Source organism: Pezoporus occidentalis, unplaced genomic scaffold (assembly GCF_034315485.1).
Source record: "Pezoporus occidentalis ecotype Australia unplaced genomic scaffold, CSIRO_AGI_Poc_V1 ctg20, whole genome shotgun sequence".
Classification (NCBI taxonomy): Eukaryota; Metazoa; Chordata; class Aves; order Psittaciformes; family Psittacidae; genus Pezoporus; species Pezoporus occidentalis.
This window is the reverse complement of record NW_026913856.1, coordinates 8033439-8059844: the sequence shown is the minus strand read 5'-3', so window position 1 is coordinate 8059844 and position 26406 is coordinate 8033439. Positions and strand designations below refer to the sequence as shown.

General features: G+C 59.8%; 2 protein-coding genes across 4 annotated transcripts in view; both read left to right on the top strand.

Moving 5' to 3' along the window:
- The window catches only part of IRF8 (interferon regulatory factor 8), a 209455-nt gene that overhangs the window by 51747 nt on the left and 131302 nt on the right, over window positions 1-26406 (top strand). The gene's annotated exons all lie outside the window — the stretch shown is intronic.
- Window positions 1-26406, top strand: part of GSE1 (Gse1 coiled-coil protein) — a 100235-nt gene that overhangs the window by 693 nt on the left and 73136 nt on the right. The window contains exon 2 of one of the 3 annotated variants that reach the window (XM_062618361.1): window positions 436-2130. In XM_062618361.1, coding sequence (XP_062474345.1) covers window positions 568-2130 — 1563 coding nt within the window. In that variant the 5' untranslated portion in view covers window positions 436-567. Of the gene's footprint in view, window positions 1-170; window positions 2131-26406 lie in introns of those variants that run through there. The other 2 variants (XM_062618359.1, XM_062618360.1) reach the window with 2 other exon arrangements.

Below are 26406 nucleotides of genomic sequence, written 5' to 3'. Positions count from 1 at the left end.
CCGTCGCTTTTGGGTCTTTTTTTTTTTGTTTTGTTTTGGTTTTTTTTTTTCCTTTAATTTCTTTTTATTATTTCATTTTCTCCTTTCCCGTTGCCTTCCCTGCAGCGGGAGGAGGCGGGCGGTTGGCGGTGTCGGGGGGGGAGCGCTCCGGCAAACCCGCCCCCCGAGCCTGCGTGTCCGGCGGAGCCGCGGGATGAGCCGGGGGCGGCGATGAGCGCGGCGGGGCCGGGGGCGCCGGCGCCGCTCTCCCGCAAGCAGCGGCTGATGGCCGCGTTAACGAACGGCGAGGCGGCGGCGGGCGGCCCCGGGGCTCCGCAGCCCCCGGCGCCTCCGCTCTGCTGCTTCATCTGCGGCGGCGGCATCAGCCGCGGCAAAGAGCTGAAGCTTCAAGTGCGACCCCCCCGCGACCACCGACCCTTCTTTCCCTTTCTCCAGCACCAGGAACCGGCGCCCGGCGCCCGCGCCGTCTCGGCCGAGGGCTGCGCCTTGGTCTGCGCCGTCTGCCGCTGTTTCCTGGGCGAGCAGTGGGACTCCTTCGAGCGCAGCCGCACGCCGGTGGAGAAGCGCATGTACTGGCTCAAGCGGCCCCATCAGTGCGAGGCGGCGGCGGCGGCGGCAGCGGGGGGAGCCGGGCTGCGGCGGGGGGCGGCGGGCTGGGACCCCACCGCGCCGCCGCGCCGCCCCGCCGGCCAGGAGGAGGAGGAGGAGGAGGAGGAAGAAGAGGAGGAGGAGGGGGAGGAAGGGCCGGCAGCCGGCTCCGACCTCTCGGAGCTCTCCGACGCCGAGCCCCTCTCGGAGCCCGAAGGAGCGGGCGGCGCGGCGCGGACCCCCCCGGCGGCGGCGGGCAAGAGGGGGCCGCCCTGCTGCTCCTCGGAGGACAGCGAGATCAACATCACCAGCGAGGAGGAGGAAGAGGAGGAGGAAGGCAGCGAGCGGCCCACTTGGGCATCGGGCACCGCCTGCTATATCTGCGGCAGCCCCTTGTCCCCCACCACCCAGCACCGCGTCCACGTGCAGAAGCAGGAGAAGACTTCCCCAGCGCCCTTCTTCCCCTTCCTTTGGCTTCACAGCCCCCCGCCGGGCGCCCAGCCCCTCTCGCCTGCCGGCAGCACCCTCGTGTGTCCCTGCTGCTTCGCCTCCCTCATGCAGCAGTGGCAAAGCTTCGAGCTGGCCAACGTGCCCGTGCTGCAGCGGCTCTACGTGGTGCCCCTCAACGCCGGGGCCATGCCTGCCAAGGGCCGCCGAGTGCTGAAGGAGGATGGGGCAGGCGTCCCGCTGGTACCCGAGGCTTGCTACCTGTGCGGGGAGGAGTGCAGCAAGGAGGCAAGGCTGGTGGCGGCCAAGGTCATCAACGGCAATGCGAAGAACACCATGCATTTCCCCTTCATCAGCCTCCTGCCTTGCCCACCCAGTGCCAAGGGACTGAACAAGCACTGGGAGGTGAGCAGCTGCCGCAAGTGCTTCATCGTCTTGCAGGACCTCTGGGCCATGTACAGGGCCTGCCACAACGAGGAGCTCATCACCTCTGTGCAGAGCTTCCTGGGGAGGTACCACCAGGTCTTCTCCGCCGGTGACCCCAGCGGCTTGGCAGGCCACCCTGCCATCAAGCCTGGTCCCACCTCTGTCTGCTACATCTGCGGTGCCGAGCTGGGAGCCGGCAAAGAGTTCCAGCTCAACGTCAACCCACCGGGGCGATTTGGGGAGAAAGAGCCCTTTTTCCCCTTCCTGACAGTCTACCCACCCGCCCCAAGGGCCAGGCCGGCCGACTCGACGGGGCTGGTGTCCACTTGCATCCTGTGCTACCATGACCTGTTGGGGCAGTGGCTGCAGCACGAGGGCAGGAACTCCCACCACCCCAGCAGCGCCTGGTCCCGGCAGTACAAAGTGGAGACCTTCGTCTGCTTCTTCTGCCGGCAGGAGAAGAAGCGATGCCTTGGATTAAAAGCGGTTCAAGTGGCCAGGCTGCCGGTCTTCCTCTACACCCTCCGTGTGCCCAACAGCCTGTTGGTGGATGACGGGAAGCAGCTGACCATCGGTGCTTGTACCGAATGCGGTGCCGTGGTCCTGGCTGGCAAGAGCATGACCCCAGCGGAGCCACTGGTGGTGGTACCCCCGGCTCTCATCCCCAAGGTAAGGCGGTTGGCACAGACTCCATCCCTTCATCCCTCCCCAGCCAGCATTTCCCATCTCTGGCATGGAGGAGGAGGTGGAGCGGTGACATAGATGGATGCTCTCCTTTTGGGTCTGGTCCCTAGGGGCGAACGCTAATGGATGGCGTGCCTTTAGCAATGAACTTTTGGAGCTGTCAAGCTGTGAAAGAGCAGATAAAAATCCTTCCAGGAGGTGGGGAGAGCCAAGACCTGTCTTGTTGCAGAAGTATCTGTGTTACTGGCGCCTGCTCGCTTGCAGCCCTGCACGAGGGAGGAAATCCTGATCCCGTAACACTGGCCATCGAGGGCGGTCAGAGGTGCCAGAGGTGTTGCCCTCCACAGCAGCACCCTTGGGAAGCTCAAAGGAGCGCACGGCCTCCAGTGCTGTAGGAAACTTCCCAAGTTATCTCCAGTTTTCCAAGCTTTAATCAAAGTGTTTCCCCTTGGAGAAACCCCAGCCCTTCCTGCAGCCAGGGAGCTGATGTGCAGGCTCAGGGCTGGGGTACCCCAACCTGTGCTGCTCTGGTTGTCCCCCAGCAAGGGACTCCCACGCAGCATCCCTGAGCCACCACGATGGAGCCCTGTGGCTCTGAAGGGTGTCCTGTGTTTCATCCATAGCCCGGGTGCTGCCAGGTCCCCATGTTGCTCTTCCCCTGGGTACACACAGGGTGTTTTGGGGGCATCAGCACAGCAGAGCAGAGGTTTACTACTCACAAGCTTGCCTTTCTCATGGGATGGGGAACCAACCGCTTCCCCCCACCCTCCAATTTCCATCTTGCAGGAACGTGCTGGAGAGCCGCTGCTCTGTATCTGCAAACCAGGCCCCAGGCCAGGTTCTGTAAAATGCCAGCATCCTAAATCCCCGAGTTCATTTTCAAAGCCTTTCAGCTCCGTTTGTAGCCAGAACCCTGCGGCTCTCCGGAGCGCTGGCATTTTCTTTAGAAATGTAAACCAGCCTTTCCAAGACAGGCTCCTTTTCTCCCCGTTCACTCTCCCTTGGCTGCTTGCAAATAGAGTTTTCCGTTCAGCCGGCTCCAGAGCTTGGGAAGCCACCGGGCAGGAGCTGCACACACCGGAGCAGTGCCGCTGTGGACAATAGCAGCATGGCACCAGAGGATGGGTTGGCGTCGGCGATGGGAATCCTCTGGATGCTGTTGCTTACGGGTGGGTTCCCCCATTCTGTTGTCATCCCGGTCCGGACAGCCTCGGCATCATCGTAGGTCATTCCTGGATGCATGACTTGCTCTGAGATGGTAGAGAGTTTATGGATGCTGGAGCTGGTGTGGGGCTGCATGGGTTGTGATGCCCATGTGGGTCACGCTGTCCATCTGTCTGTCCCTTGGTCTTGGGTACTTGAGAGGTGCTGGAACCCTTCATGGGTGGCTGCAGAGAGTTTGGGAGTCAGGCGAGCATCCTGTGGTGCTGACCCTGGGGGTAATGCTTCAGCAGAGCATGTCCACAGCTGGTATTTCACACCTCTGCCCTGTTAGTGTCCCTAGGCCATGTCATAGGGACATGCTGAAGAGCAGTTCTGTCCCAGCTTGGATGTCAGTGTTGGGTGTTTGGGGGTTATTCCCATGGTGTTCCTTAGTGACCCTCCCTGGAACCTGTATTTCTTATCACACCAGTCCTCCTCCCGTGCTCCCGTTGGGACACAGAGGGTGTCCTGGGGAAGGGATGCTATTCAGTTCCTCCCTCTTGTTCTGGGCTTGGGAATGAGCAATCGAAGGGGCTGCTACAATGGGCAGAGCAAAGGAGGCAAGGCAGAGCTGCCTGGGGAGGGCACGGCTGATCCAGGGACTGTTTCCCTTTGATGGGCTCTGCTGTGTCCTGGTGGTAACTCTTTGGCTGAGCAGAAGGTCCTCTTACTTTTTCCCCTCCCTGTCTGCACATGCTTCCCATCGCAGATGTTAAGGTTATTTAAAACATGGCTTAATGCTTGGGTAGGGTGCCTGGCTAATTTAACTGTACCCTCTTTCAGCCACGCCTGCTGCTGAAAGTCACCCTGGACAGGCCTTATGTGACACCCAGGACCCCTTTCAGATGGGACCAGGGGTTAAAGCCATCTCCCTGTTCCTCCTTGCATCTCTGCAACTTCATTTATTGAACACAAGTGCTTTTTCCCATGCCCAGGATTGACATCCCCCTCGCACATAGGACTGGTGGTTTGCTGCTGTCCTGAGGGAGCTCAAGTTTGAGGCACCTGATAAATGTGCCAAATGCCACCAGGCAGTCCCATACCCCCTCTCTTAGCAGAGTAGGAAGAGCAGGACGGGGCTCAGGTCCTGTCTATAACAGCTTGGAGGTGCTGACAAGGGAACCTCACATCTGAGGGTCATCAGAGTGGAGATTTGGGTATTTTGGGTGGGATGGTGCCTCTGCTGCTGGCTTAGTGTTGGGGAGCAGTGGGGCAGGAGATGCTCTGTGGTGTCTGTGATCCTGCCTGCTGCCAGAGGGTCAGCCTGGCAAAGGGACTGCTACAGAAACCCTGCTGTTGTTGGCTTGTGTGGGGTGGGATTGGGTTTTCCCACTGAGAAATAATGGTGACACTGAACTTTGGTAAGGGAACCTCACCAAATGGCTTGTCACCCTTGGTACGCCCCAAGGCATGCAGATGTGCACTGTGAGAATGCATCTTTCCAGCTGTGCCCCTTGCAAGGGGGGCCTTTGCTGATCTATGGATGCCAGGCTCCTGGCTTTGGGGTGGCTGCTGCCACCACTATGATGCCTCATCCTCCTGATCCAGATGACCTGCCTGGTGGTTGAGCCCCCTTTGCCAGGTGGGAATTGCTGTTCCCATAGTGCTGCAGGACAGGCAGTGGCTGTGAGCAGGGCAGGTGTTGAGGCTGGTTGCATTGAATAGGCCATAAAACAACCAGGGTTGGCCAGTGCCCAGAGGTGATGCTGACCCATGTTCCTGGCCAGCGGTACCTGCTGAAGACTTTCAGTCACCAATTAAGCTCTGCTGCCCTCTCCATAGGGGCGCAGGTCTGTGTCACTGCTGTTCCAAGGTCAAGTCCTGATTGTGCTTGACCTGGATCGTGTTTGTGCTTGCTCAATCCTTTCTCTCTCTGCCAGCACTGGCAAAAGCTTCCCTGCTTTTCTGACTCATCCCATCTTTGCCTGTCGCTGCTCTTGCCGCAGTTATCTACCTGTAAAAGTGAGCTCCGTTGGTTTGTGGGGTTTTTGTTAGTATTTTTTTCCATCCATGCAACTTCCTGCAAATATATTCAGGTTGGAAAGCTCTCAAATCCCACCATAACTCAAGCAAAGCTGTTCGAGTTTGCTTTGGATGCATTTGCCATCCCACTTGGTGGGAGCACACAGAGCTTGCTGCCATCTCTCCAGCTTCATCCTCAGGCTGGTGTCTGAGCATCCTCTGGTTTATTCCATGTCCCTTTCCTGCTTTATGGGGGATATCTGGGTCTTGTTGCATGGGGCTGTGCTTGACAGGGGGCACAGACTCACGGGGTTTTGGGCCAACATCAAAGAGTTCTTGTGTTCTTAACTGGACCTCGTCCCACTGGTGCTGAGCAGCAGCTGAAACTCCTGGGTGCTGCGTAAAGCAAACCCAGGAGGTGGGAGGTGACATCTGACCCTCCTCCCGCATTGCACCACGCTGAATTCCCAGTGGGAATACGGATACTGGGATGTGTCACAGCATGAGAGATCATAAACCTGTGCAGGAAGGGTCCCAGGTTGCGGCCAGGCGAGCAGGGCCTCTGGCTTGTTCTCATCTTCTGTTCATTTTGGAGCAAACCAAGACCCTCCTGGTGACTGGCAGTGTTTTGGGTGGTTGATGACGGCTCCTCTGCATGTCCCCAGCCCCGGCTTCATGTATAGGCTCCAGAGGGATGGAATGGGCAGCACTGAGCTTCTGCTTGTTCCTTAAACCTAAGGGAAAAGCAGAACTGGTCTCGCTCATCCCAGTTTTTTTGGCTTCCAGCTTGGGTTGGCTTCTGTGGTTCTGTCTGTGCTCGTGCCCGTTTTTGCCATCACTAATTCTAGCAGATACAGAGCAAAATCAGGCCAAGGTATTTTGAGCCAACTTTATTGGGCTAAACCTGTTTTGGTTTGCAGCATATGTCTATGTAAAGATGTTTTTAGCGAGGCTTCCATTGCCTTTCAGCAAAGCAAGCTTCCTCCACAGGCTAACACCGGCTGGGTCTGGCATTTTCGGATGAGATCTCAATCCCGGCACGGAGGTGGCAATATAATCATGATATGACTTCATGTCTCGGGACACGGCCTCCTGCGGGATCGTGTTCCCAGATGGCAAACAAAGAAACAACATGAGGAAAATGTGCCGCTTACTTTTTCCTGCCGATGAGGTCAGGGAGCGTTTGGTCTGTCCCCAACCACGCTCCCTCCCTCCTCATCCTCACCCGTTGTTTCAGTGTCACTCATGGGCGGCTTTTCCCCTTTGGGGTCTCCAACCGGGGGTGTCCGTCCTTCAACCCCAGTGTGGGGGAACAGCAAAGGGGCCTTTTGCTTTGGCCGGGCTGACCTTGCTGTACCAGCTGTCTGAAATACCAGGGCTCCCTCGCTGCTGCCAGCCGCCGCGTTCTCCAGACCTTGTGCTGACTCCACAGCTCACCAGCTGGCTGCTATATATTTATTCTTCACCCACCCCTTGCCTTCTCCCTGCCTTTCCCAAAGGCAGCCGCTCCGGCGCTGCTTCCCTTCTGCAGGCACCTGCCCAAGGATGCTGGCCTGAGGCAGATGCTGCCCAGGAATCCCTGCTTTCACACACACACACACCCCAAAGTATCCCCTGCAGCTCCTTGGGGAGAGGGGCTGGCTCCGCTCTGGTCCCCTGCAGTGAGGATGCTTTCGCAACCACAGGAGCATCTTGGAGCAGGCTCCAAGTCTGCGGAGCCAAGTCGGGAGATGGGGCAGAGGGACGGCCGGCTCTGGCTGTTGCGGGTGGACAGATGTTCTATCCAGACACTTGGCCTTTCTCAGCCGTCCAGGAAGCGTGGTTGCAGAGGGCAGCATGGGATGCTCTTCAGCTGCTTCCCGGAGAGGAGGAACCTCCCCACCATAGCACTGTGGATGCCTGGTGCTGCAGCTACCCTGGTAATGGGAAGAACTGCCTTTCACCATCCTGATGCCAGCTTGGTGCTGTGCCAGCATCCCCACTGTTGTCATCCCTGGGGGCTGAGGTGGAACCAGGGAGGTGTCTCCTTCTATCCGAGCAGGTTCTGGGGACTTGTGAAGTTTCTGGGCACAACTGGTTTGCCAGGAGCCTGTTTGCACCTCACTCACTGCAATGGGCACCTGCTGTGCCCTGGATCTGTTCCGGTGCTGGGTTTGGTGGCAGGGACTCAGTTAGCTCCCAGCATGTGCTGCTCGCAGCAGGATGCTCCCTGGCTCCCCAGGAAGGACTGTCAGCCGAACAGCTCCTGCTGGTTCCATCCTGCGGGGCAGCTTCTGGCCAGATGCTGCTGTCCCTGCCTGCAGCAAAAGGCAGTCTGGGCTTGAAGGGATGATGTGGAAATGTCCCTCTAATGTGTGCTGGGGACGTCACTGCCCTCCTTGGGGACTTGGGGAAGATCCAGGGGGATGGTGGGTCAGAAGCATCCCGGTGCATGAGGAGCAGGGGTGGGAGCTTGAGGAGCAGCCACTGGAGCTTGGCAGCGGTAGGCTTCCAGCCATGCCAGGCTGTGAGCAGCCGGTGATGGGAGCCCTTCCAGCGGCACAATCCTCCCTTGGGCCCCAGCCCGAGGGCTCCGTCAGCTCCGGGTCCCCCCGTTGCCAAGGTGGGCAGCAGCGGTGCCCCGAGCGTGCCTTGGCTCCTTGCAGAACCAGCGCCACGCGTCTGCAGGTGACAGGCGGCCTTTGGGATGCAGAACTGCTCCCTGCACGCACCCCTGTTTGCCAAAGGCATCGCTCCCAGCCATCAGAGCCTGGTTCCCATCCCTGCGCCTCAGTGAGGATGCTGGAGCCCCGGTCAGGTTGTGGTTTGCTCCCCATCCATCCCGGCACGCGTGAGCCTTGCTGGACAAACAGCCTCACGCAGCTGGTCTGGCTGTAGAGTGACTCTTTCCCCCCCCTTGGATCTTAGTAGCAGAGCAGGAAGGAAGGGGTTTGATCCAGGAGGGAGTTTGGGGTAGGAGGAGGAGAAGGACATTACCTGGGTACACTTTGCAGCTTGATGTGAATATGCTGCTGCTTCTCCCTCTATTTTCCTCTGTTAGTGCAAGTGCTGCCAGGCTTTAGTAGCTCTCAGGAGACTGAAGTCATCTGTTTACCCATGCTCGAGCAGCAGCTGCCCCGGCTTTCCTTCTCTAACCTGCTGTCTGTAGTGAGGAGCTGGTGCTGAGCATGCTGAGACCCACAATGGGTCACCATGAACGTTGTGGCTACACCAGGCTGGCTTGGATGCTGTCAGTGCGTGCAAAATGGGGCTAGGGGTATCCATGTAGGAGCTTCTTCCAACTAGAGAAGTGCTGAGATGCTGCACTTCAGTACCTGTATATAAGCACTTGCCATGGAGGGACTGCTCCCATTGCAATGAGGACCCACAACAGGATTCATTGAGGGATGCCCATCCTGGTACCCAGGGAGAGGCCAGAGGTGCTGTGGCTGGCAGGGGTTGAGCAGCGGGGTGATGGCTCTTGGGGTTCGCTTCAACTGGGGGTGCATGGGAATGGTCCTGGTGCCCCCATCAGGGATGCAGAGGGAACAGGAGGGTTCACAGGGACTGGTTTGCCCCCCGTGTTCTCTCCCTGCTCCTCCTGGTGATATTTTGGCTTCTAGTTTAGAGCTATAACAAGGCTGAGACCCAGCTGGAATACCAGGGAAGGACATTAGGGGAGGCAGGTGGTGGTGATCCTGCAGCCAGGAGCATCCCCCCTTTGCCATAGGAAAGGGCAGCTGCCTGCTGAGCCTGGAGGGCAGGAGCTGTGGTAGTTTCCAGCCAGGGACACTTAGCACAGAGCCCAGGCTGTTTCCAGGGATGAGGAATGCTGGAACCCACGGTGTCCCTGGCACCTGCTGCTTGTGGGACTAGGGACTCCATTGTGGGTGCATCCTGCCCATCCAGGGCTCTCTCCTGTCCCTGCAGGACCCACCGCAGCCGTGTGCAGGGTGGTTTCCCATGGGTTTTGATTATCCCCCAATTCCTTTGCCCTCTTTGGAATTGTGGAGGGCTCCATGGCCAATGGCTCTATGGGGCCACTGGAAGCCACCTTGGTCCCCAGGGAGCTGGACACGAAGGTGCTGCATCACCGGCAGGATCACATCCAGGGCATCAACCTTGGTGCTTTGCATCCACAGCAGGGTGGGCAGACGTAGGCAGGGACGGATGGACAGACAGCTATCCAAGGCATCTCAGGGCCTGAGTGTGGGGTGAGCAGCAAATTGCCACCATCACCTCCCATCTGCTTGCAGCATGTTTCTGGAAGCGGGCTGACTTTGGTTGGCTGTGAAGCTTTTCATCGAGTGGGGATCAAGTGCTAGTGATTCCAGTTATTACCCTGGCTGGAAATATACATATATATATATATATGTGTGTGTGTATGTGTGTCTCCCGCCCTCCCTCCTTGTCTTCACTGCTAAACCAGCTGCATTCCCTTCTCTCCATCTCTCCCGCCACACTCAGAGCAGGCAGCATGAGTTATCCTGAAGTGAAAACATGGCAAAGACAAGGCCCTTCAGTTTCCCCGTGAGGAAACGGTGCCAAGGTCAACCCAGCAAGGGGATGGAGCCCTGGCTGCCACTGCTGCCCCAGGGTGGGCACCTCAAGGGGCTCCCCATGCCCTGGTGCTCAGGGCTCCATGGTGAGCCGGGGGGCAAGCCGCTTCTCCTGCCTGCAGACAGAGTCCAGATGCCCTGGCTGCGGTGTCTCTGGAGGGGGAGATGGATTCGCTTCTGCCGTCTTCTGTTTTCAGTCCAGAACATCTGCACAGTAACTGGGAAATCTGGGCTTTCTCCTGCGTCTCCGCCAGGTCCTGTCAGTTCTTTCCTCTTCCAAAAAGGAGTTTTGGTGGTTGGGCTTTTCGTCCCTTTTTCTTTCCTCCTTTTTCCCTTGTAACCTGCTCCCTGCTGTGTATCCTGCTGGGGACGTGCCAGGATTTTACTCCATGCAGCCACTGTGAAGCAGGGATTTCTTTTGGGGGTCCCTCTGTCTCTGCCACCCTCTGGAATATGGTTGGGAATGTGGATTCCCCTGGGAGCAGATTATCCCATGGGGCTGTCCCCAAAGTGGGTGGCCGATGGCACAGGGATGCACTGGGGTCTCACAAGCTGCTACATCACTTACTTATTCCACCCACTTTTCCCTTGCTGATTCCCACCTCCTCATGCTTTGGGGTCTGATCCTGAATTCCAGAGCCTGGGCACTGCTTGGAGTGTTCAACGCCTTTGTTGGCCATGGCTCCCTCCCAAGAGCTTGCATTGGGAAGCATGTGGGGCTGCAGCAGGCTGGGGGCCACCCTTATCCCAATCCCTCCCTCCCTCTTCGGATCCCCATTATTTCCAGCAGGGAACAGCTTGGCGAGCCTGTTTCTGGGCTGGCCAGGACTGCTCATGGCTTGGCAGCATCCTGTGTGGGTGAGGTTTGTTCTGCATCCTGCGGCTGGCTCCGGCTCCTGGCAGGGCTGTGCTTGGGTGCTGGGTGTCCCAGCACCTCCTCTTCCTTACTGCTGCTTCCACAGTGCCATGGGCACCCTCAGCAATGCATATCTGCAGAGCTCAAGGGGTAAATCCTGCTGTGTCTTGTGTCCTCCTCGACCTATGCATTGGCAACCCTTGCTCTCAGCAGCCTGACCATCCTGCATCTGAGCTGGTGGGGTCTGGTGAGCCCTAACCACACTCCATCCTTCATCACACCCCTTTCTGCTTCATGTACAACGTTCTCCTCCCTCTTTTGCTCTTTGTGCCTTTGCTGTGCTGCCCTGTTTCTGTCTGCACTGGCCCCATGCCCGGTGCCCTCTGCTCAGGGCAGAAGGAAGGGCTCCGAGGGAAGGAGGGCACAGCCTGGGTGATGCCAGCAGAGACTGGAGGAAGGACCAACTGATCAGAGCACGTTGGGGGCCATGGATGGGCTGGGTGCTGTCTCCCTCATGGGTCCCCATGTGTGGAGCTGGTGTCTGGGTTGCAGCCAGGGATTAGCTGGGGTCTTGCAGCACCCAAGGAGATAATGGAGGAGGGAGGTGCCACCCCTCTTGTGGCACTTTGGGGACCTTGGGGTAAGGTGCTGCACTGCCTCCCATTGTGTTTCCTGCCCCCATTGGATGGGAATAACCCTCAGGATGGGGTGATTTTGGGTGGGCACGAGGGCCAGCGTGCTGGCTGGAGGAGCTGGGCACCTGAAGGTGACGTGCTCCCAATGTCCTGCTCCTTTAGGCAGCCACATGATGCTATTCACAGCTGCTATTTCTGGCCTCTGTGCTGCGCTCACCAGTGCAGGATCTGGGATTGCTGCCCTCTTGGACCCATGCGATGGACGAGGACGGGATGAGGAATCCCCCCACCCAGTGTGGGCAGCAAGGGGGAATCTCAGAACCTTTGGAATCTCCCCCATCACGCAGCACTGTTTCCATCCCATTTAAACCCATCCTGTTTGGTGGGTGGCTGTAAAAATAGCTCTTGGTTTGAGTTCGGAGGGTGGCGAAGGGCTGGGGTGCAGGGAAGTTGGGGGGGGGGGGGTGTGATGGTGGTGGTGTTGGGGTGTGGGGGGGAGGTCCGGTTTCTCCTTTTCCTGGAGGAATTAAGGGGAGGCCACATGCTGCCAGGAGTGTTTGGCTGGTAGAGGCAAGCGGAGGCTCCGAGGAGGCGAGCAGGCGTCCGCACAGATGGAAACTTGATCACCCACGGCTCAACAGATTGTTTGATTTATTTTAAAATCAAGCAGATGGCTGCAACAGGAGTTTGTTTAAGTTCAGCTCCGAGCTGGGCCAACGGCCAGGATACTGGGAAAGGGGGGGGGGGGAAGGGGAGGCGTGCCAAAAAATGCTCAATGACTTTGGTCATCACCCACCTCTCCTCCTCCTCCTCCTCCTCCTCTTTCCCTCGCTCCAGCACACACACACACACACACACACATACACACAGAGCCCGGCTCCCCCTCTTATCGCATCCTCGCCTTCATCTCTTGGCTCCAGCATCTCGCTTTGTCTCTCCCAGGCGGGTGTGCAGGCTTGCCCTCCGCTTTTCCTCCTCATCCACTCGCTGGGGTTTAACTCTTCCGCAGCCATCCTCTTTCCCCCTGTATTGTGGGGATGAAGGGAGGGCTGACCCTGAATGGAGCAGCCCCTTCCATGGGCTCCATCCTCTTCTTGGTGTAGTGTTCAGGGTGTGGGTATGGAGGGGTTGAGGTCCTGGCTGGGGATGCCCTGACCTCCTTGAGTGTCCTTCCATGGTAGGGATGGGTCCTGGCACAGGGAAGCTGTGGCTGCCCCATCCTTGGCAGTGTTGGACAGGGATTGGAACAACCTGATCTAGTGGAAGGTGCCCCTGCTCATGGCAGGGGGATTGGAACTGGATGAGCTTTAAGGTCCCTTCCAACTCAAACCAGTCTGGTGACCCCCTACCCTGCCCCGAACTGGTGGTGGCCTGAATGGAGATGGGGTCCCACCAGCATGTGATGCCAGATGGGGATGACGTTAAGCGCTCAGTCTGAGGTGCGAAGGGTGACTTGGGGATGAAGAAGAGACCCTGATGCAGCATGTGTTGGCTCTGGGTGTGTTTCTGGTCTTGTCAACATATGGCCAGCAGGGAAGGAGCTGGAGGAGCCAGTGGGAAGCAGCCTGGGATGTTGTAAACGGGGTGGGGAGCCTGTGCTCAGGGCTTTCAATAGCTCCCTGCCACCGGGCTGGCTCTGTGTGGGGGTCTGGCCACCCCAGGGTGATGTGGGGCTCCCAGCACACATGGCCATGTCCCTTTGCCCTACCAAGGGGCATCTTGGATGCCCTCTGTAGCAGGGGCAAAGACCTCCCTGCATCTCCTGGGGTGAGCAAGCAGGATGCTCCAGGAGCACTGGGTACCCTATAGCTCTATGGTGGCCTCGGGATGTCCCTTTACCCCATGCTGGGAGAGTCAGCACAGGTCATTGCACCTTCTTCCTGCAGGTTTTCATTATGGGGAATTGCCCCTGATCCCATTTCCAGGAGCAGGGCAGCCAGGAGATGGGATGAGGCTTTATCCCAGCACCCAACCCCTCTCCATAGTGGAGGCTGTGGGTTTCATTGGGAAAAGGGGCTGGGGCTGGAAGGGGTTAAAGCAGGCAAAGGAAAACAAGAGTGCTGCAGGGCCTGGGTGGCTGACAAGCCAAACAACTGTTTTTGACTCACTGTTGCTGCCTTGCCAAGTGCAATTGCTTCCACATTCCCATCCCCTGGCTGGAGGGGCGCGGGGAGATGTTGGCTTTCTGCGGTCAGGAGGGGAAGGGGGATGCCGGGGGGAGCAGCAGCAGGAAGGGCTGGCTCCAAAGAGCTTTTTCTCGGCTCTTCTTTCTTTTATTCCTTTCCCTGTTGAGCAGCAGGAAGGGGCAGGGGGTGATGGTGCAGGGGGAGGATGCTGCTGGCGAGGGTTGCTTGTGCCAGCTCCTGGTGGTGCATCCCTTTGGTGGGGCCTAAAGGTGGGATAGGGAATGGGGGGGGGGGGGGGGGGGCTGAAATGCACCCCTTTGGCTGGATTGCCCTGCCTTCTGTTGCTGTTTGTCCCCAGGAGGGACCATGAAGGGCAGCTCCTTCCATGCCAAGGGATGCTGATGGGTGCCAGGGGCAGTAGCATCCCTTTGCCCCCTGTCCAGCTCCTCCTGTATCCCCTCCTGCAGCATCCTTCAGATTGCAGCTCCCCACAGGGATGGAGAGTGACCCTATTGCAACCCCACTCAGAGATGGGCCCCCCACCGTGCCTGGCAGTGAACTGAGCCCGTTGGGGGGGACGACACACAAATCTGTCAGCAGGGTTTTGGGGGGGGGTCCTGCTAATAAAATTCCCAGGCCTCCAAGCGCTGGTGCTGTGGTGTTGCAGACAGCAAGAAATAAGCCCTTGGAGAAGAGGCTTGGTAGTTACAGCGGAGGTTTAAGCTGCTTTGTGGAGTTAATTATCTTCTGAGTCTGGGGTTTTGGTGGTGGGGGTTTTCTGGGGGCTTTTTTCCTTGTTCCTTGGGATTATTTCTTGGCAAATGAGGCATCGTTTCGAAGCACGGAGCTCTGCTCCCTCTGAACTCCTGGCTGCTATGTGGTACGGAGGGGATCCTGGCCTTGAGGAATAAACAACCACCAGTAACAAAACCAACACCCCGAGAAATACACAGTCCAAAAAGCCCCTCTGCCTTTGCAGGGCAATTATGGGGAGCTCAGGGAGGTGCTCTGGGAGCTGTTTGCTTTGGGGAGCCAGAGCAGAAGCCTCCCATCAGGAGCCCAGCTCAGTGCACCCATCCTGCAGTGCTGGGTTGGAGCGTGGTGCTTCCCTGGTTAGGAGTGACCACAGGGCTAGGGAGGATGTTGGGATGCCCTGGGACAGATGACTTGGTACCCGCACCACAGTCCAGCCTGGATTGGGGTGCCTGGAGGGAAACCCCATCCTTTAGGAAGGTGCCTGTGAGCCAGCCCTTGGGTGAGGAGGGGGTTTTTGGGCGTCTTGGCCTCACTATTTCCCCTGTTGGGATGCTGCAGAATACGGCCGTTGCTCTCCTGTTGCATCCCCTTTGCCCTCCAGCTCCTGTGGCTCTGGAGGCACCTCTCCCTGCTTTCCAGAGCTCAATTCCCCCCTTCCCAACTGTGGTGATGGTCCATGTGTGCCTGGGAGCTGGCCTGGATGCTGTCAGCCTCAGGGGACAAACATGGTCCCCTGGTGGGAGAGAAGGTGATATTCGGAGTGACTCCTCTTGCTGCTGGTGCCTGTTTAATCTCAGCCTTGCGTGCTGGAACCCAGGGGAAAGGATGCAGCGGATCCTGGAGAGCAGGAGCTGGCAGCGATGGAGGTTGGGATGAAAATCCTTTCCCCTGTTAGCACTGCAGGGAGGACTCACAGAGCTTTGCCTGAAGCATCTTGTGTCTGCCAGGGATGTGGGAGAGCCAGCTCGTGCTCTGGTCCAGTGTTATCCACTGGGATAGACACCGTCCATCATCCTTGCACCGGGAAGGATGCTCGGCCCATAACCCTGTGTGCATCCACACTGAGTTCATCCGTGCTGCGCCCATCACCCTGGCATCACACCACCCGTGGCAAAGCCTCCAAACCCCACACTAGAGGCTTTGCAAAGAAAGCAAAAGGCCCTCCCCAGCATCCCTCAACCACAGGGGTTGCCCGTGTCCCCCCGTTGTCGTACACCTTGTCAGCTCCTCATGTGGACACGAGGAGGCAATTAGGGGCTGGGATCCCCTTTCGGAGGCAGCAGCTGGGGCGTGGGGCTGGGGAGCAGCTCTGCCTCCTGATGTGTTTGCAAATCCTCACCAGCTGAGGGGATTAAAGCCGGCATCTGGGTCGCTTTATAATGTTAAAACAAAGGGAGTCCTAGGCGCCATGATCGGGGGCAGCCGAGGGAGGGAGGGAGCAGAGGCAAGGGGGGGTTCTGCTGCACTCGCTATGCTGGGAAAGTCTGCAGGACCCCCCCCCCCCAACCCCAACCCCTTTTCCATGAGGTTTTCCTTTGGGAATAAACCAACCCTCTTGCAGGAGGCGGCATCCCCGGGGTGCAGGGTAGCACTGGAGGGGTCGGTTATGTGGGGAGGGGGGTGTTTTGGGTGTTTATATCTGCTTTTTTCCACCCCGTTGTGCTGTTCTGGAAGCGGCAAGAATTCAGGAAGCCGGCGTGCGGCGAGTGCCAAGTCAGGCTGTACCGCAGCCAAGCCCCTGCTTGTTTTCTCGTCTTGCTGGAGCCAGTAAGTGACCTTATTAGCTTAGGGGGCAGCTGCCTTATTAACACACATCTGGCGGCGAGGAGGCCGCATAGGCACTATATTGTCTCCCTGCCTGCTCCTAACCAGGCGGTGTGTTGCTGGGGGGGGGGTCCCCCATGGATGATCTCACCCCCTCCTCTGTCTCCCTGCTCCCCCCCCCCATCCAGGATGGGGGGGGGTGTGATGGGGGGGGGGTGTGTGTCAGGATAAAGCAGATGGGGTTTGGATGTGTTGAAGATCGTAATTTAAGATTATGATGTTGCAAAGTTATAACATGTCATGGGGGGGTATGCCCCCCCCCTCCAAGTATGGGGGCTGTGCTGCTGGCATTCCCATGGATGCTACCCCATCTCCCTTTCTTCTTCTTTCCTATGGGGCACAGTCTGGTTTTTGGGGTGCAGCATCACCCCTTGGCACAGGGGGTTGCTCTGAGGGGCTGGACCACCCATGCAGCATCCTCGCATCCCTGCCAGCTGCTGGGGTGGGCACTGGGATTTTCCTCCGGCATGTGGCAGGGATCAGTGTTGGAGCATCCCGCAGCAAGGAGAGCCTCCAGTGTGCTGCCTCCTGGGCTTTTCCAGCAGATTTGGACCTGGAAGGGGGCAGATTCCAGAGCTGGAGGCTCCTGCTCTGCCAGGATGGAGAGCAGGGGGGAGCTTTGCCACGTGCTGAATCTCTCTGCTCCAGGCTTTCCCAGTGGTTCCCATCCCAAACTCAGCCACCCATGGTCCCAGTGCACAGTCTGCCCTCAGCCAGCACCATTGCGCTTCCTCCTGGCTATATTGAAGGCTGAGCTGATGGGGGTACCCACAGCGCATCCCCCATCACTGTGCATCCCGGGGTACCGCGTTGGGAGCTGGGATGCACTGGGATGCGCTGGGATGTGGGGGAGCCAGGATGCTGGGTGCCTGCCCACCCCTCCACCATGCAGGGATGCCCTTTGTCCTTCTTGGCGTGTGGGGGAACTCGGCAGCTCTTGGCTTCTCCCTCCTGTTTTGGAAACTGAAAACATTTACAGGGCGGCCCACTCGCGCCCTGCCTGCCACGGAGCGAGGCACTTGGCTGACTCCTCTGCTTTCCTTGGCTGCTTCTCCATCGCCTTCGTGCTTGGGGGAAGGGGCTTTTCTTTACCTTTTCTCCCTCTTTTTTCTTTATTCCTGATTTTTTTTCCTATGGTATAAGCTTGGAAAAACAGCACCATCCTTCAGGAAAGACCGAGGGGGACAGGAGGCAGATCCCAGATCAAGCGTGGTGATGCCAGCGCCTGACAGCCCTTCATGTTGACCTTGCTCTCCGCCGGGAAGGGCGAGGAGCCGGAGCAGCCCTGTGTGCTGCACCAGTGCTAATGAGCTGTGCCTGATCAGAAGGATTAATTAGCTGCTAGGAGGAGGAGGGCATCCTTCTGCGGTGATGCTGGGTGCAGTGGAGGAGCTTGGCACGGCACGGTGCTGTGGTACCTGCGGTGCTTTGGCTCGGGGCTGAGGGATGAAGGGAGAGGATGCTCCAAAAGGAGCTGCAAGTTCTTCCTGAAGCAAACGCTGCCGTGGGGAGAGGAAATCCCCAAGCAAGCCAGCACCACGCTGGGAAGCTGTGAGAAAAAGCCTTGTGGGAGGTTTCTTGCTGCGTGGTTGTTCCTGTGCTGTTGTCCTTTTGGGAATGGGAGCTGAGGGTGTGACCTGGATGTGGTAGGAATGCTTAAATATATCCTGTGGGGTCTAAAATGACCCTAAAGGGGACAAGGTGGCAGCTGGCCTGGAGCTGTGCCCGGGCCGGATTCTGCTGTGGCCAGAACAAAATCCATAGGGTTCAAGGATGCTCAAGAGTGTTGTGCTGGGGACTGTCCCTTTCCCATCCCTGCAGATGGGAACCCAGACTGGCTTGGGGCTTTTGGCATCCCATTTGTCTGGGGGGATTTGATGGGGAGTGTGGGGATGCTTTGTGCCCTATATGTGGTACCCCTCTCCCTTCCTGCATGCAGAAGAGCAAGGCATGGGGTGTATGTGAAGGGACACTGGGGGGCTCCCTGGTGAGATGAGCAGGGACATGGTGTCAGGGCTGGGAAGGTCATGAGGACACGGAGCTTGAACTTGAATTAGATGGTAATTGCAATGTGCCTAATTACAGGGAAAGAGCAAATCACTCCGGTGCTTTATAAAGTGTCTGACACGGAATAACGAGGATAATTAGCAATCAGATGGGAAGCTGCTGCTCCCCACTCGTGTGCCATCCCCCGAAGCCCCGGGGGGGTCTCTGTTCCCCCTCTGCCTCGCAGGACCTACTCTCCAACCATCTCCCTCCTGCATGGGGTGGATGCATTGCTTTTATACCCCCCCCCCCCCCAGCATGGGATATCTGCACCCCCCATTCCCACTATGGGACAACAGCCCTACAAAGCCACCCGTTTGCGGCCGTGTCCCCCCACCTCCGAGGGGGTCCCGGTGCCGGTGCCCAGTGTCTGTGTGCGTGTCCATCCGTGCTGCTGTGCAGCGCCGGCAATGCATTAATGCTGGCTGACGCTAGAGCGCACCACAAGCATGCTGTGGCATCCTCCTGGGGACGCAGCAGCCATCGGGGCCACCTGCCCCGGCCACATGCCCACCGGCATCCCGGGGTGCCCTCGGGGGCACCCCGCCGGGGACCCCATCTGCCCTCGGTGGCCGCAGGGGACATCGTTAGTGGATGTCAGGGCTGTGATTGATGATGCTTAATTGTACTTGGGGGTTCGCCCTATGGAGGAGGCGGGGGGGCTGAGGGGGGGGGATGCGACATCCCAAGGAACATCCCTGTGCCTCTTTCCCACCAGCGCCACCCGTGGGGGATCAGGAGAGGGGCGAGGAGCATCCGGCTCCCAATTAGCTGCATCTTTTAATGATCCTGTTGTTGGCTTAGGGAGCGCATCCCACCCTCAGGGTGGCTGTGCTGTGCTGGGGGCCTCGTCCCAAACCTGCTGCCCCCTATTCCAGCACTGAACACGCACTGGACAGCATTGCCCCAGACAGGGGCTGATCCCCCTCCTCAACACCCCCTGCTTAACCCCCATATGAGACCTATCCATTCCTGCCACCCGGGGAGGACTTGCTGTCCTTGGGTAGGTGGCAAGCACATGAAGACTGAGGAATATCCTTCCTCCTAGGCATGAAGGGACCTTCACCCCCAATATTACCCTGGTCGGGGGGGTGGGGGGTGCCATGCTGCTTTGTTGCCTCTGCTTCATCTCCTGCTTATCTTGGAAATCTGGGGTTACCCCCAGGGACCATCCCCTTGCCCCTTTCCCTCCTGGCAAGCGGATCCCAGCATGGTTTTGGGACTGCAGAGAGCACCGGTCAGCCCCATGGGGGTGTGTGAGGGTGTCCTGGGTGCCAGGGCAGGGTGTAGGTCACGCTTACCCTCCTACGTGCACGTCTCTTTGCCGTCTCTCCTCCTGTTGGTTTCTTTTTGTTCCCCCCTTCTTTTGAGCAGCTGTTCTCTAATAAGCTGTTAATGATGATACAGTAAGTAGAAGCGGAGAGTCCTGCGGGAGCTGCCACGATTTGTGTAATTGGCCTCGGAGGAGACAAAAGTATCTAATATTTACATGCCGGTATTAGTCCCCTGGGAGCGCTGTCTGGGCTGGCACAGGGAAGGCAGCTCCCAGCCTCAACCTGTCTGCTCCCAGCTGATGGATCATCAGATCCATAATGTATGGAAATTGCTGTGCTGCAGCAGGGAGGGCAGCAGGAGGGGGGGGGGGGGGTGTCCCTGTGTTGTGCTGCCTGGACAAGGCATGGAAAGGGAGCCCTCCTTGAGAGCCTGGTGATGGCCGAGCATCCCGGATGGTTTGTGGGAGCAGCTGGATTGAGGATGCTCTGGCGTGGGGAGCCCTGTGGCAATGTGGGGTGGAGGCAGGAGCTCCACAGGGTGGGTTTCCAAAGGCTTTGGGAGGGCTCTTGGGGCACAAACAGGCTGGTTGGTGCCTGGAGCAAGGAGAGGGGTGCCTGCATTCCGGTCACTGGGCACCCTCTCCCCTGTGCCAGCGGATGGGGTGGGTGTGCGGGAGCTGTGCCGGAGCTCCCGGATGGGCAGGTTTGGAAGCAGCGCTGGCGTCTTGCTCCCGGCCGGGTGAGCCATGGGGCTGGGTGTCTGCCAGGAAAACTGCCTGCGGCATTCCTGCCTGCAGCCAGTAAAGCCTTCATGTCAGGGGAAACTGAGGCACGGTGGGGTGGGGGAGCAGCCTACCCTCCATCCCGAACGGGGTCTTGCCCTGGGGCCCGTCCTGCATTGTAGCATGGATAGGGTGCCCAGTGGGGCTTCCCCTGGTGCCCCTAGCCCCTAAACGCAGCGTGTCCCCAAGGCTTTGGGGCTGTCCCCTCTTGTTGGGGTCAAATACTTGCCTTGGTGTCAGTGCGACCACACAAGCCATGTCAGGGTGGTGGGGTTGTGCTTGCTCTGTGCCCCCCCAAACCTGCCAGTGACCCCCAAATGGGGAGATGCCAGTGGGAGGAGGGTGACACAGAGGCACCCAGCATGAGCAATGGGGCCAGGCTGGGCACAGGAGTGGCTGCAGCCTCATTCCCTGAAGAAGATGGGGGGGTTGCTCCTACCCCGCATCCCATCTCCCATCGCACACCGGGGCTCTGGAGGGGGTGCCCCCAGCACTATGCAGTGCCCCCGCACCCTGCAGGGATTGCATTCCCCCCCCTTTTCCACCCAGATTCCTGCTTTCCCATTGCCGTGGCAACCTCGGGCATGGCAACTCGGCGCCTTCTCAAGGCAATGTCTCGCATATGCCCTCCCCATCCTTGGGGTCCCCCCCCCCAAGGGGGAAGGAGGAGGCTGCGTGGGGCTGGTGCGGGTGGCGAGTGGCGGGGGGGGGGCTGGTTCGGCATTGCTGTTTGCCCCGAGCCGCCCGCAGAATCAAAGGCTTAGTGTTTTCCTGCAGCTTGAAAGGAGAGCAGGCACGTTTGGCTTGGATGCTGCTGGCCTCATCCTGCCCGCTGGGCGCCGCCGGGATCCGGCGGCTGCGGCTGGGGTTATCCCGGGGCTCCGGAGGCGAGGGGGGGGGGGGGGAAGAGAGAGAGAGGGGGCCGCGGTGGGAAATGGGAATGTCGCTGAGCCCTGCCCAGCTCGTGGCAGGGATGGAGGGCGAAGTCGTGAGGGTATGCGGTGGTTTTGCAGTGATGGGGCACTGTTTGCTCCGTGCATCCATCCATCCATCCCTCCCTCCCTCCAACCCTTTTCGGTTGTCCTGTGCTCCCGCCTCTCCATCCCTGGCCTCCTGCCAGTCTTTTCCCAACCTCCTTAATCCCAGGCTCCAGCCCCGGCTGTTGATGCCGCCTCCCAAGTGTTGGGAGCAGCTGCTTAAATATCTCGAGCCAGGGAAGCGGGACCTGGCCCCTGACCTCCCCAAGAAACCCGGGGGGCAGTGGGTTTGGCAAAGGGACAGCATACCGCCTGGGTGTCCCCAAGCCTAGTGTGCCACCCCATGTCCATGGACGTGGTGTTTGCACATTGACCGCATCCAGGATGCTCCGCACCCTTTGGCATTGCGGGTGTGCCGTGCACCCCCGGGTGCTCACGGGCTCAGTGCTGGGTGTTTATCGCCTCCCCTGTGCCCCTGCTGTGTCTGTTTTTGGGCGGAGGATCCCCCGCCTCCTTCCCTCCCTCCCTCCTTATCTGTTAAATCTGCTAAGCAGGGGAATCGGTGCAGTCGCCATCTGTGAGCCTGCCAATAATGGGATTAACTCCTTCCCCTGGCCGGGGACGAGCCTCACGGCGTTTCTGGCACCCCCTTCCCAGGGTACCCCCTCCTCCTGCCTGCCCGGGGTGGGGGCCCAGCGCACCGGGACATGCCGAGGGTGATGTCCCTCCCCGTGCACGTTATGGACTCCCTGCCTCAGTTTCCCCTCTTGCCAAGCAGGGTGGGTTTGGGCATTGCGAATCTGGCAGCGCAGGACCCACTTTGCCCGCATCGCGGTGGGGGGAACACACAAGGTTGGGGGGGGGGGGGGGGGGGACGGACGGCACGCTGATCCATGCCTTCATGCACCGCATCCCTGTGTGGCCGTGAGGTCTGGTCCTCGAGGTGATGGGGAGCAGGGATGCTTGCCTACCCCCAGGGACCACGGGATGGGGGACACACACACGCACAAAGGACACCACCCCCCGGTGATGCTGGGGCAAAGGTGGCACCACAGAAGGGGGGATAAAGAACACCCCCCCCCTCAGCCCTTCATCTCCAGGCCTGTGTCGGGGGGGGCGGTGGGGATGCCCCCGCTAATCCTCTTAGGCGCTGGGGTCCGGCTGCAGCAGCTGGCGAGCCCGGCCCCTGCCCATCCTCCCCTCCCAACAGGTGCCCCCCCCAGTACCCCCCTCCCTTCCCAAGTGCCCGGGGGCCCTTGTTCCTCCCCCCCAATACCCCCCCCGCGCTGCCCGCGGTGGCGATGCGCGCAGTGCGAAGGGCTCCCCGCAGCAGGCAGCCCCCTCCCCTTGAGGCCGGCCCGGGAGCGCTCATTAATTATCTAATCTTCCCTTTATGTTTAATTTACAGCCCCGCGCGGCTCTGGCCATATGCTGCTTTTGTTGTGTCTGGCTCTTTGTTGTGGCAGGCAGCGGGGGCTGGCGAGGACCCCCCCAGCCAACCTCCCGCCCCTTCCCCAATCCTCCGCCAGCCTTTGATCCCCCCCCCCCCCGCATCCTCCCCAGCGCCACCCTCCAGCCTCCCCCGCGGCACGGCGAGGGGGTAAGTGCCTTTTTCTCGGTTATTAATTTCCCTGACACCCCCCCCCCGCCCATTTTCCCTCCATCCTCTTCTCTGCCCCCCCCCCCCCCCCCCCCCCCCCCCCCCCCCCCCCCCCCCCCCCCCCCCCCCCCCCCCCCCCCCCCCCCGCGCGCGCGCGCGCGCGCGCGCGCGCTGCCTCTCGCTGTCGGCTCCGGGATTTGATGGTGTGTGAGCGCGGCGGTGCTCCTCCCGCCCGCGGGGTCACCGCTCCCTCCCGCACCCCGGCTCCGCCGCTGCCGCAAAGGTAGGTGCGGGGCAGCAGCATCCCCCCCCCTCCCCAACACCGTAACCATAGCGCTGCCCGGGGTATAAGGGGAGGGGAAGGGGGGGGGGGGCACCGCGGCGGCCCGTGAGGGGGAGTGGGGTGCGCTATGGGGATCTGTGTGTCCCCCCCCAGACTTGTTGCGCGCACCCCATAAAGTGTGTGTGTGTGTGTGTGTGTGGGTCTGTATGGCAGGGGGAGGATGAAGGTTGTAACTGTTGTGGTGGGTGTGAGCATAAGGAGGGGGGGTACGGTGGGAGTCCTGCGCACCCCGATGTGTGGTGGGTACACACTGGGGGGCTCTGTGTAACTTGCTGCAAACTTCGGTGGTGGGGGCAGGCTCCCCCCCCACCCCGCTGAGGGAGTTTGTTGGATTTGCCAAAAACCCCACAAAAAGAGTGGTAAAATTGGTTTGTGCACCCCAACAGGCCTGTGCGCCGCTATCCTGGGGTATACACAGTGGGGCACCCCAACCTGAGGGGCTGCAGCACGTGCACTCATCCTTGGCGGGGGGGTTTGGGTCGGACTTTCTAGGGGGGGGGGAAAGGAGGGTGATGGTTGGGATTGGGGTGTAGGGCTTTGCTCCATGTGGATGCTGTAGTGGGAGGCTCTGTGGATGATATGGGGCAGAGCTCCCTTTGGGTGCTCAGCTGAGTCTGGAGCTGTTGTCCCAAGGGATGCCTGGGAGCACGCAGCATCCCTGTGGGACTGTCCTGTTCTTCTCCAGCCTCCTTATCCTGGGCTTTGCCAGGTCCTGGTGCAGGCAGGGGCTGCCCAAACCAGCACCCCGGTGCTTGGGGCAGCGGTCACAGGGGTCTGTGTCCTTGCTCTCATGTCTGTCTATCTGCACCTCCTCCGCCCCGTGCCAGCGCGGGGCAGAGGGGCGGGATGCGCAGTGGGCAGGCAGGATGGGTGCCAAGCCACAGGGGCAGTGCGCCCGGCCAAGCTCTGTGCTGGCAGCAGCACACAGGCTCTGCCCGCAGCAACACGTAAGGTCACCGCGACCGCCGGGGACGTGACATTGCCAAGGGCTGTGCTGGCTCCGGTGTGCCGGGAGCTGGCCATGGGGGCCACCACGGCGCTCACCAGGTGAACAAACCCCCTTTCATTGCACTGAAGGCAGCTGGCTCTGCGTGGGTCCTTGGCATGGATGAGGGTTCCATCATCGCCGGGGGCTGTGAGGGGATGCAGTTGAGACATGGCATTGGGGTGCAGTGGCACATGGGCAGCGCTGGGTGACCCACACACGTGCGCTGGCAGTGATGCAATGTCCCTATTGCAGACAGCATGGGCACCGCCAGCACCCGGTGTCCTTGCGTGCAGGGCTGGCTGTCCCCTGTGCCGTGGTGACCAGTGTGTCCCATTTGGGGTTGTTTTCCACCCACCGGCTATGGGGAGCAGAGGAGGGGCCCCATGGCCGCAGTGGCTCACTGCAGGTGGCCTCTGCCACTGTCTCGCCGGGGCCTGTCCCCATACAAAGCCCCATTCCTTCCCTCCCTCTGGGCCCCATGCTGCGGGGCTGCCTGCCAAGCTCTGTGTGTCACAAGAAGCAGCCAGAACGTGGGGCTGGGCTCCCTGCTATGTCTGTACCTCCATGTCCCTGCCAGTTCTGGGGTGCTGGGGAAACTGAGGCAGGAGGCAGCTTTCCCAGGGGAATCAGTGCTAGGGATGGGGAGAGAAAACAGGATTCTTGGCATCGCCTGTAGGCGAGGGTTGTTGTTAGGGGCTGGCTCTGCTTCCCCCCCTGTTTCTGCACAGGGGTAGGGGACCGTGGCTCTGTCCCCATAGGTGACACCCCCAGCTCAGCGCTGGTGAAAGGGGCGATTGTTCCCCCCCCCCCCCCGGCGCTGTGTGTGGCAGGGCTGGCGCAGGCAGCGCGTTGGCCTTGGCCCCCTGCCCATCGCCGTGCCCTTTTCCACAGGCAGCTGCCTGTGGGCACGGCTTGGCACCCAGTGCTGCCTGCGGGCTCAGCCGGGAGCAGGACCCGCGCTCCCCTGGGCTGCCGGGTCACCCCTGCATGGGTTATAGCAGCCGGGGTCGGTGCCACCGCTGTCGTGTGTTGGCAGTTCTCAGCCCAGCGGGTGGCTTTTCCTGCTGGGTTTCTTTGCCAGCTCCATCCCTAACGCAGATCTCTGGCTCAGAGGGAGCTGCTTCTCCCTTGCCCTGCTGTAAAGTCCCTTTGGAGGGATGCCCAGAGCCTTCACCCCTGTGCAAGTGATGTGTCAGCTCTGAAAGCCCCTGGTTTTCCACCCTGGTGCTAAGTGCAGGAGGGAGCTGTTCTTCCCCCCCCCTCCACTCCCCAGTGCACTGGAGCTCCCAAAGGACCAGAGCTTCTCTCCTAGGGGATTTTGGGCCTGCCAGTGATGGGATCCCCCAGCCCATGCTCAGTTCCCCCCCTGCCACCACTGAGCATCCCTCCCCTCCCAGCTCGCTTGTCAGCTAATGGCGCGGCTTATTCCTATGGCTTTTTAAGTGCTTAATGGCGCGCGGGGCTAATGATGCAGTTCCCTCTGTTCCTGCCGCCTGGATAGATGGATGGTGTCAGAGCTTGGCGCTGCATGAACCTGTGGGGATGAGGACAGGGATGAGAAAGGGCCCAGGCGGTGCCCTATGGAGCTGGGGGCTGCAAGTGGGTGTCTGCCTGCCTGCCTCTCCTCCCTCCTCTGCACGGCTGCTCCAAGCAGGAATGTCACTGTAAACGATATTTATCACGAGGTGATAAAAATCTATTTCCAGCGACCTCTTGGAAATGGCCCTCATAAAACCAGGCAGCAGACGGAGGCAGGAGGCAGACAGCAGGGAGGGGGAACAGGCAGGGAAATGGCTGTAATCAGCTGCAGAGCAGGGGCCGGTTCTTCAGGGCAGCCAGCCTTGCCATTCCCAACCCCAGGAAATTGATGGGCAGCCATGAAGGCCAGGGGGTTGCCTGGGTATGGCTGGGCAGATGTTCAGGCATCCCGTGGCTTCAGCATCTTGGGATGCATCTTGGGATGGCCAGCATCCAACCATGAAGGGAGGACCAGAGCAGGATGGGGGGCTCTTGTGTGCCAGTGCTGCATCCTGGGGTGTTCCCAAAGTGACTCCTCAAGAGACCAACTCAAAGATTCTCATCCTGGCGCAGCATGTCAGGGATGGGATGCCTGGCTTTCCCCAGTGCTCACAGCCATAGGGATGACCCCTACTGGCACACACTACTGGGTCGCCCATTGGCCCCTGGATCCCAGGGGGCTGCTGTGGCTCCCACAACCCTTCCAGCTCCATCCCTTCAGCACCGATTGCTGGGTTCTAATTCAGCCATTTCCCTCCCGGCACTAATTACTCAGCCCGTCGTGGCGTCCTGGCTGTAAATTCTCCGTTGGGAGCAAGCTGGGAAGCAGAAAG